Consider the following 10,581-nt stretch of genomic DNA (forward strand, 5'->3'; position numbering starts at 1 on the left):
TATATGGAGGCCTCAACAGAATGACTCTCGAAGGAGAGGAGGCCTAACACACATAGCTAGGCCACTTCTAAAACTCCATCTACAAAGCTGTTGGCATGGAGGCCTCAACAGGATGACTCTTGAATAAGAGGAGGCCTAACACATATGACTGTATATATATGGAGGTCTCAGCAGGATGACTCTCAATGGAGAGGAAACCAACACACATACCTATGATAACTAGCTTATTTACTACCAGAGCTCAGGGAGCGAAGGGCCTAAAGCACCTTCCCCAGAGAGGGAGGGGCCACCTCTCAGCTCCACCTGCAAAGCTGGTTGCATGGGGCCTTAATAGGATGACTCTCAAGGGAGAAGCGGCCTACCACATGCTACAGACTTAACTATGTATACGGAGGCTTCAACAGGATGACTCTCTAAGGAGAGGAGGCCTGGCACATATATCAGAGCTTCAAGGAGTGAAGGGCCTGAATCACCTCCCCAGAGGGGGAGGGGCCACTTCTAAGACTCTACCTGCAACATCTGTACACATGGAAGCCTCAGCAGGATGACTCTCGAAGGAGAGGAGGCCTGACAGATAGTAGGACCATCAGAGCTCATGGAGTGAAGGGCCTAAGGCACCCCCTCAGAGAGGGAGGGGCCACTCCTCAACTCCGACTGTAATGCTGTTTGCATGGAGGCCTCAGGATAACTCTCGAAGGAGAGGAAGCCTGACACATGCTAGAGTACAGACCAAAACTGCCGAACTATATAGTTGGAACATGTATTTATGGAGGCCTCAGCAGAATGACTCTCCAAGGAGAGGAGGCCTGCCACAGGATGTGGGAGCTCATATTCAGGAAGGCCTGGTGAAGCCTCTGACCTGATAACCTGAACACCACATAATAATTTTTTTTTTTTTTTTTTTTGGGGGGGGAAATACTCCTTGACAGCCACTCTATACAGGAGACGCGGTCTGTAAGAGAAACAAACAAAAGAAAATGTTATTTGCGCACAAAAACATTTTACAAAAAGACCAGACAGTACACCTGCAGTGTATCATTCTAATTCCTCAGAATTAAATGCAGCCAAAAACACTGGATAAGTGAAACACGGTCTGGATGGTAGGCTGAATTAAAATATCTAACTTCTTAAAGTCAGATAAAATTCCATCATTTTAATTCCATAGAATTAAATGCAGCTGTTTTAATTACTATTATTATATATGGTCTCATAATCTACACACTGCCTAGGCAAACGCGAGATTCGAGCCGTAAAATATATTTGGCTTTCATCCCTCGAGAAGAAAGTCAACAGGTGCTAGGTTGAAACATCCGAAAGTGCACGGATGCACGCGCACAGAGATATTTTCAATGAACACTGCCAGCACCCTCAGGAGCTGGCTGTGAATGCCTCGCACCCAACAGTATTATTTCACAGATCGCGTGCACCATAGGGCTCAAATGCTGACCCTCCTCCCTCGAAAAAAGGGTCAGACGAGAGCGGAGCGTTTCTTCAAATGAAACACGCTCACAGTTTGCACAAGAGGCTCTCTCGAGAGCCGTGCGTGCTCTTAATGCCTCTTCAAAGCGATATTCTCTTAAACAGACAAACAGTCCCTGAAGACGAAAAGATGTTGTCATGTTTTCCAGGCTCCCTTTTATACATTCTGGTCGCGCGTTAATCAATCAAGCTGATGATTCACGGGCTGTCGCCGGTCAACATGATTGCCGTGAGTTGATATTTGATTTCAGACACCTGTCACGCCTGAGGCGTTCCCCATAGCGTCATTCTGACGTAGTGTAGAGTTCCCTTTCGAAAGGGAACTGTAACATGTCAATGATCTAATTACATAATCACAGTGAATGCAGTTTTAAAATCAGACTATATATTTAAATCAATATGGACATATTATGGTGCTGTATTTATTAAGGTGTAGTGGTTGATGAAATTGAGTGTCATTGGTGTTTGTTTTTGTATTATTGATGTTTTGTCCATGTCATATTGCGAGAACAGTATTAAGGCCCGTTCACACCAAGAATGATAACTACAAAGATAACGATAATGATATAGTTCTTAAAATTGTTCTAAATGAAGAACAGTTTTAATGATAACGGAACAGAGAAACAATATTGTTGGAATTACTTTCAGAACTATTTTCTCCAGCTGATAAACGTGTTTTGGATATTGATGTTGATATTGCTATTCAAAAGAAACCATTATCAAATAAATGTTATTTTGCTTGCTTTTAAGTTAATGCCATATAAAGATGTTTGAATGCTGCTTGGAAAGAACCTGCAATACTTGAAACTTGTATTTGACTTCCACTTTTTGAAGAAGAAGAAGAAGAACTGGGCGAGATGGGCAAAAGTTGTGAAAGTTAGTTTCCTGAACTTAATGTTTCTTAACCAACCATGAGGGGGAAAAGAACCTTTTTGAAACCACCAGACAGACGAAGACTACAGTGAAGAAGAGCAAGAGTGCTTGAAGAAGACAACAATGTAAATGACAGAAGAAGGACGGTTTGTATAACTACAAACTGAACCTCAAAAAATAAGCAGCACAAGTGAGTCTCCGTCAATTCTGAAAGTCTTCAACCAGCGGGCGGGGGAATATTATGAGTGAGCTGATTCAACTGAAGCACATCCTTCAAAATGACAATAATGTATAGCTATAGGATCTAACAATGACAAATCATGCATTCAGTTAACATCCAACAGTCATCTGCTAATACACAGAGTATGTGTCTAGAGACATCTCAAGATCAAATAAGATATTCATGTTCATTTCCAGTCACAACCCTGCCTCCCACTCTCCCACCCGGACCCATACTGTGTTTGTTTGTTTTAGTTTTTCCTGAAAGTTATGTCATTTACTGGAAAGAGAAAGTAGACATATGATGTCTCAGTAACATGCAGATCCTGATTGGCTGGCATACATCTTACGTCACATGAGTACACATATATAAGCCCACAATGTCGTGGCAAAAGAATACAGCAAAATAATTCAAGAAAACAAGACATCTCTTATAAACTATCCAGCAGAAAAACTGTTTGCTGTTTGGAACACAGATTTCCTCAGGTTTGACTTTTTCACATTCACATTTACATTTATTTGTTATTTCACTTTTACTAAAACCCATGTAATATTTTTTTGATTCATGCACGTTCTGTGAATGTTAGTACCGTTGAACAATCCCAGAACATTTTTTATTTTTTTTGGTTATTAAGAATGTAGTCTGTGTTTTATGTTGTGCATGTGTGTGTCACAGCATGTGTCTTATAGGCAGATTAGTGATTGTAAATTGCTCAATGTGGAAGCGCTGAACGTGCTTTAATGCATTAGACAGTAACATTGGAGGATACACCTCATCTAAGCAGCCCTCTTGATAATCTCTGTGGTTGGTTAAGAAACATTAAGTTCAAGAACCTAAATTTCAAAACTTTTGCTTATCTCATCATGTTCTACAAAAAAGAGGAAGTCAAATACAGTTGTTTCTACATTAACTCCATTTTAAGAAATGTTCTTTCCAAGCATTATTTAAGCATTGCATTTTAACCCAAGGTCCATACCAGCCTGGTCTCATTGTTAATACGTACGTTATAGTATGTCATTTTCAAAGATAGAAAATTTACTTTTTGTACGTTTGTATAGATATGGACGTATGATATGAAACGTATGACCCACATAGCAACATTGTTTCGGCCCAGGTCCGGCACTTGTGGAAAGATGATCTGGCCCTCATGCAGCGTGGAATGACGGCCCTTGAGCGGACCGCTCCTGTTTGCCAGATCTGGGCCACAAGCAGGCCATAGCAATGCCACATGCCAGCCAAGAGCAAAGAAATAAACCAGAACTGGAGCTCATCTGAGCCACAAAACCTGTGTATATTAAATATGGAGTCATCTCAGCCTTAATAAGCCTGTTTAACAAGCAGAATCACTGAAGGAAAGAAGAGGACAGAAAAAGAGACGAGCAGAAACACAAGAACTACAACTGACTTCAGACACAGCCTTAGATGAAATCATATGTTTATGTTTTATACTGCTGTTGTCGCCAGACTGGATGACTTTTCTGATCTTCTCTCATCAATGTTCCTGAGCAACTGAAGAACCTTACAAAAAAAAATTACCATATTCCAAGGTAATTTACATTTACATTTACATTTAATCATTTAGCAGACACTTTTATCTAGATTGACTTACAAATGAGAAGAGCAATATAAGCAATCAAACTAACAGTAGGACATTTAGACTCAGTTACAGTACATGTAGCAACGTTTCTATATATATACTACTTACAGAAAGTTAGGGAAATGCGATTTTCGGGTGAAATTTCAGAATGCCCCTAAAATGCAACCTTTGCACGTGAGATGCGTCTTCAGCAGTTTCTTGACAATGGCTAAAACATTAGCAGCTCAGTTTGAGTTAGGCCGGTCATGCCACCAGCTTGGAACAGTCAAGTGATATTGTGCCTTTTTGGGATGACACCACAAGGCGCCGTTCACTTGCAGAATGCAAGCCTCTGGATGGCAAGAGGGTATTTTAAAAGATTTCAAGGGATTAAATGAATTATTATTGTTTTATAAATTCACTGATTAATTCCTTCATTCATTATTTTCAAATGGTTTGCTATCTAGCAGAACATTCCAAGGACACCAGGGTACAACTTTATTGTGTAACATTTTTAGTGTGTAAATCTGTACATATTCCTGATTGGAGATTTTGTGAAATACTGTTCTCATTGTCTTTCATCGTCCGTTCTTCACTAGATCTACTAGATCATCTGAAGGATTTGACTGAATCAAAATGCTGCTCATCATTGAAGCTCTTCTTCTCATATTAGCTGCTCTAGGACAGGTAAGCTTGTGTTCTAGTTTGAATATTACAGACATGAATACTGATGATGTGATCATTATGATTCATGTTTTTTGCAGGATCACAGAGCTGCTGCTGCTGCTGTTGAAGGACAGATATATCCATTAGATATGGCACCGAATTCAGTTGATGATCAGTATATGGCCTGTGGAAAAAAAATGGCATATTTGGTGAGGAATAAATATCTAAAGAAGGAAATCAATAACTCAGCTGAATTTGAAAAGGCTTGGCAAGAAGGTGAAAAGAATGCCAGAGCGCCAGAAGATAAACTGACAAATAATCATTCTATTGCCTTGTATGTGTACACTAACCTTAATTCTAGCATATATAGCAATTTTGATACGGCTGTTTATAATGGTAAACAAAACTACAGAAACCGGACATTCAAATGGTATTCACTTCAATTTTTGATAACAGATGCAATACAGATATTGACTAATAAACAAAAGGAATGCAAGTCAACATATCGTGGTACTAAAGCTGAATTTTATAAGAATGTCACGGGCACAGAGATTCGTTTCGGCTCGTTTGCTTCATCCTCTCTTGATCGTAAAGTAGCACAGGGTTTTGGAACTAAATCTTGTTTTGAAATCAAAACTTGCAACGGTGTTAATGTGATCAAATACTCCAAGTATCCTGAACAGAAAGAGGTGCTGATTCCTCCATATGAGACGTTTAAAGTCACTGCTGTCAAGACAAGACAAGACCAGAAAAATCTCTGGTGTGAGACTGTGTACAAGTTGGAAAGCTCTGGAAAAAGTAGTGAGCTGAATTGTTCAGTGGCTTTCCGGAAATCAACTATATCTAAATGCAGATGCTCAAAGGCAAAGGGCCTTTGCATAATGTATAGAATATCACGGTAAAGCGACTCTGAAACTACAATCTGTATTGTATAAATAAATATCTAAAAGTACTATACATAAAAGTGACAATAATGTCTCCAAGCAATCAGTATGAGGGCTTTTTCTAGGTTGGAACAAAACTAACAGGATAACAATTGAGCAAACTCAATCCCACTGAAGGAGAAATTCACATTAGGCAGAAAATTGGTCAAAATTTGTATTCCCTGTTATTTGATCCCATGATCCTGGCATTACTAAAGCCCTGCTGTACTAAACTAAAGTAATACTTCAAAATGTATGCTGAGTGCTCTAAATTTACATCCTTACATTGTTTACTTCACATCCACACTTAATTACCCACATTTTTTTTTTATTCTTCGAAAATAATTTGATTATGTAATTGTGACGTAAATGATTTAAAGATCTGTATTGATTTCTAGTTTTTTTTTTCTATTACTGTAATCTTATGTTGTGTGCTGTATTGTCTTTACAAGTAAGTAAGTTAGATATAAGCGAATGGCAATGTTGTGTAGCAGTTTCCACTGCTTTTGCTTTGCTTGAATAACAGATGTTGAATTTGTGCTAGTCAGATGGAGATTATTCAATAAACACAATAAATGCTCATTTTTATTATAACTTGGTCTCCTGAATCATGCTCTGTCTGCATCAGTTAGTTGGAAAGAGTGAAGCCTGGATTACACTGTATGATTTTGGCCAATATTTGGGCAACTTTTGTGAATCCTAAACAATTCTTTTTATCCTAGGCAAAAATCTCAAGTCTTCCATCACTAGTTTGACATGTTCGCCGAAAGCTGATTAATGACCATTGTGATCAAGTTTTGCCTTCGACGAAATTCTGGCAGTGTCAGAAGTTTTGAGACACAGTCCTGCAGTGTGACTTCTTTGACAAACATCAAATCAAAAACCAATAGGAGCACATAATCTGAAGACGCAACTTTAATGAGACAACAGCAAAACACCACTTGCTCCAAATACACAAAAACTGGTGACAAGTACACAGGGGCGCTGCTAAGGATTTTGGGCCCCATGAAAAGAATCTTGACAGGGCCCCCAACACAGCTGAGACTTTTTTCATATTAATTTACATAAAATCATGGTTTATGGTATTTTGACTATCATTCTCATATATTTAAGTCAATCAGACAATTTCCACACCCGTAATTTGTCCTCTGTAATACTGCACTACTTCAGTACTGTATAATGTATACTGTGCATAGCTGTACATGTGTCATATAGTGTATTCACATATATTTATATTTGTATGTATGCGAGGCAAAGCCGTGCACCCGCTGCACCCTGCTCTATCGAAACGTGCTAACTTGTCGGAAAATGCTACCGTAGAGACCTGGGGCCTCATGTACAAAGCGTGCGTATGCACAGAAAAGTGCCGTAGGCTACGATCATTGTCACGGGCGGTCCACTAACAATTTAGGCCTACTTACAAACCCACCTTTTCTTGTGAAATATTGGGTAACATACTGTCGACCCTTTGCCTCTTTCCAGGGTTTCCCCAGGTTTGATCACCCCAAATTTAAGACTTTTTTAAAGACCTTTTTAAGACCACTTTAATGAAAATTAAGACCTACATCGCACCCATTATGCGTGTCGTAAAACACCAGATCAAATCCCAATAATGACTATTAATAACAAATGTTTTAATTAAAAATACATTTATTATAAAAAAACTCATTCAACAAAACACTGCAAAGTGATGTTTTTGGTAAATATCAAACATTCATAACAATAAACAGATAAACTAACTTTTCAAATCGTCTTAGTAAAGTTTCTCAGCATTCAAATTGCTTCAACCATTGTTTCAGAGGGGTAGACAGATAGGTAAGAGAGATATAGATAGTAGGGGTGTAACGGTTCACAAAATTCACAGTTCGGTTTAATACGATACTCTTGTGTCACGGTTTGGTACGCTTTCGATACAGCAAAAAGAAATAAATGCCAGAGAATTTTTTTATTATTATTATTATTTTATTTATTAAAACTAACACACTTTGACCAATGATGGAGCTATAATAGACTTTTCTTAGGAGCATAAACAAAACTGCTCCTTGGAAAAAAATTAAATGTAACCTAATATTGTAGTAGTTATAAACAAAGGTCTATTTCTAGTTCAGATTAACATTTGAGGGCAGCAATTGTACCGACGTAATGTTACTTGAAGCCATTATAGCCTACTATTCCTGCCAAACTTCCATGGTTGCAGTTAGTGTTACTACAGTAAATCCATGGTGAATGTTGCAGATCTGTGGACACTGATAGTTCATTCATGGCACAATGTTTCTTCCTGGCTTCCACGCGCTGTTTGATCCGTTAAAAACGGACAAATGTGAATGTTTCTCACTAGATCTCGTAGCGATGTTATTACTTCTGTGGCGAATTAAAATGATTTATTTACTGGATCTCTTATTACCGCTGTGTAGTAACAGTGTCGCTTGATCAAGATCGCTCGCGCTGCACTGGTCCAAACTGATGAGCGGTCCTTCAACCACACAATAACGAGTAGCCCAGTTTCGTTCCGCTTACATTACGTTTGCACATTTGATGTTGGACAATGTTGTGGTCGCGCCGGCGTCTCTTACATTATGAGCGCGCTTGCCACGCGCAACGCGCCTACATTTGAAATAGTGAAATTTTGGTCGGCAGGAAAAATGGTCCAACGAACCGTTCCGTTCTATGATACTTCATCACACCGGCGATATAAGTGAAGTCAAGCTGTTTGTGTTGCCTGGATACAATTTGGGCGGACTGAACCATTTTATGATAATCGAGAGGGGGAGGGGGCCCACGGACGTTTGTGTTTCCTAAACAAATACATTTATTTGACACCAGGAAACACCAAATAGAATAATTTAAAGTTAATCATTTTTACTATCAAATATTTTTTTTAGCACCACAATTTTATTGGGGGCTTCTCTGGGCCCCCTCTGTAATGTATTGAAGACAGGAGACCGCATGTGGTTGAACTGAACTCGCTTTACTTGTGTGTTGTTGTTCTAGACAGCTGGTGAAGCAATAGCGCCTCACAGTGTTCACACAATTACACTACAACATGTCACATACATGACATCTCCCTTTTTTTTTTTTTTTTTTTACATATAACTTGCACACAACATTAAACTTAAGTTACTCTTAGGACTTGATGCTATTCTGCATTACTCCCGGTACCTACTAGGCACTCTGATAGGCCGACCAAATCTTGACAGTCTCTCACTACCCACTCCACGAAATGGACTATTTCTCACAGGTGAACTCTTGGCACTCACAGTAGATGAACAACTTGCACTGGCGTTATTGTTCATATTGTTTTCTTGCTCTGAATTCAGCTCAGAATCTGGTGATGGAAGGGGTAAATCATCCTCAACTTCAGTTTGATGTGAAGAAGGACACACTGTCTCCTTTGTTTTCAGCAAATCTCTTCTATTCCTTCTGAAGATGCGACTTTCTGGTGTTTGAACAATGTAAGATCTTGGTTGTTGAAGTTTGTCGAGAACAACTGCAGGTTGCCATTTGTTATCCTGTCTAATTCTCACTCCTTCTCCTTTCTTCAATTCCGGCAGCTTTCTTGTCCCACGATCAAAGTATTGCTTTTGTTTGACTTGTCTGTGACCCAGTCTGTTACGCACCTGTCTGAAAACCTTGGGCATCAGCAGTTTCTTTGATACTGGAATCTTTGACTTCAGTCTTCTTCCCATGAGTAACTGTGCAGGGGAAAGGCCTATTCCACTCAACGGTGTGTTTCTAAACTCCAGGAGAGCAATGTATGGATCTCTGTTACTGTCTTGTGCTTTTTTCAGCAGATTTTTTATTGTTTGCACTGCCCTCTCTGCCTGACCGTTTGACTGCGGAAATCCAGGACTTGAGGTAGTATGAATGAACTCCCAGCTGGCTGCAAACGCTCGCATTTCAGCACTTACAAACTGACTACCATTATCTGAAAAAAGTTCATCTGGCACTCCATGTCTGGCGAACATTGATTTGAGAACCGCAATGACTGACTTGCTTGTCATATCACTTAATTTAGCGATTTCAGGGTACTTGGAAAAGTAGTCCACAACGAGGAGGTAATCCGCATCTCTGAAGTGAAACAAATCCATTCCAAGCTTTGACCATGCTCTTTCTGGGACAGGATGTGACACAAGTGGCTCTCTGGGATTGCTGTTTCTGTGCATATTGCAGATGTCACACTTGCTGACAACATCTTCGATCTGCTTTGCCATCCCTGGCCAGAACAAGACGTCTCTAGCTCTTTCCTTGCACTTTACGATACCCATGTGTGCTTCATGGATCCTCTCAAGCATTTCATCTCGCATTTTGTTTGGGACTACTAGTTTACCGTTTTTGAATAACAGTCCATCTGTGAAACTCAGTTCCTCTCTAAAAGTCCAGTACTGCTGGATAGGTTTTGGTACTTGGCTTCTTGAGTTTGGCCACCCAGACTGAACCGCTTCTCTGACTAATCTCAGTTCTTCATCCTGTAAAGTCGCTGACTGAAACTGTTCTTTTTTCTCCTCTGAAACAGGTAACTGGTGAAGTATAAAACTCACTTCCATCTCGTCCTCTTCTCTGTTGTCCTGATTGCAATGCTCTTGAAGGTAAGCTCTGCTCAATGCATCTGCAATGTGCAACTCCTTTCCTGGAACATATCTCACCATCAGGCTATACTTTTGCAGTCTCATCATCATTTTTTGAAGTCTGGACGGAGCTTTATAGAGTGGCTTTTTGAAAATGATCTCCAATGGCTTGTGGTCGGACTCAACCTGAATGCAGCGTCCATACAGATATTGGTGAAATTTTTCGCAGCCATGCACAATTGCTAAAAGCTCTTTTTCAATTTGTGCATAGTTTTTTTC

General features: G+C 39.6%; 1 protein-coding gene across 3 annotated transcripts; it reads left to right on the plus strand.

Moving 5' to 3' along the window:
• The first annotated feature begins 2,969 nt into the window (after window positions 1-2,969).
• LOC311299445 (ecto-ADP-ribosyltransferase 4-like) lies at window positions 2,970-6,331 on the plus strand. Of its 3 annotated transcripts, none has more exons than XM_084423014.1 (4): window positions 2,970-3,057; window positions 3,687-4,119; window positions 4,748-4,835; window positions 4,913-6,331. In XM_084423014.1, the coding sequence occupies exons 3-4, from the start codon at window positions 4,785-4,787 to the stop codon at window positions 5,714-5,716; spliced, it is 855 nt and encodes a 284-aa protein (XP_084279140.1). In that variant the 5' UTR covers window positions 2,970-3,057; window positions 3,687-4,119; window positions 4,748-4,784; the 3' UTR covers window positions 5,717-6,331. The 3 variants fall into 3 exon arrangements, with proteins under 3 accessions (XP_084279140.1, XP_084279141.1, XP_084279142.1); XM_084423015.1 differs by having other exon boundaries at window positions 2,986-3,057; window positions 3,631-4,119; XM_084423016.1 differs by having other exon boundaries at window positions 2,986-3,057; window positions 4,037-4,119.
• Window positions 6,332-10,581: the final 4,250 nt, after the last annotated feature.

Source organism: Rutilus rutilus (genome assembly GCF_951802725.1).
Source record: "Rutilus rutilus genome assembly, chromosome: 1".
Classification (NCBI taxonomy): domain Eukaryota; kingdom Metazoa; phylum Chordata; class Actinopteri; order Cypriniformes; family Leuciscidae; genus Rutilus; species Rutilus rutilus.

Coding starts and splice junctions, on each gene's coding strand:
- LOC311299445 (XM_084423014.1), top strand. CDS start 4,785: ATGCTGCTCATCATTGAAGCTCTTCTTCTCATATTAGCTGCTCTAGGA. Junction 4,836..4,912: donor TATTAGCTGCTCTAGGACAG/GTAAGCTTGTGT, acceptor TGTTTTTTGCAG/GATCACAGAGCTGCTGCTGC.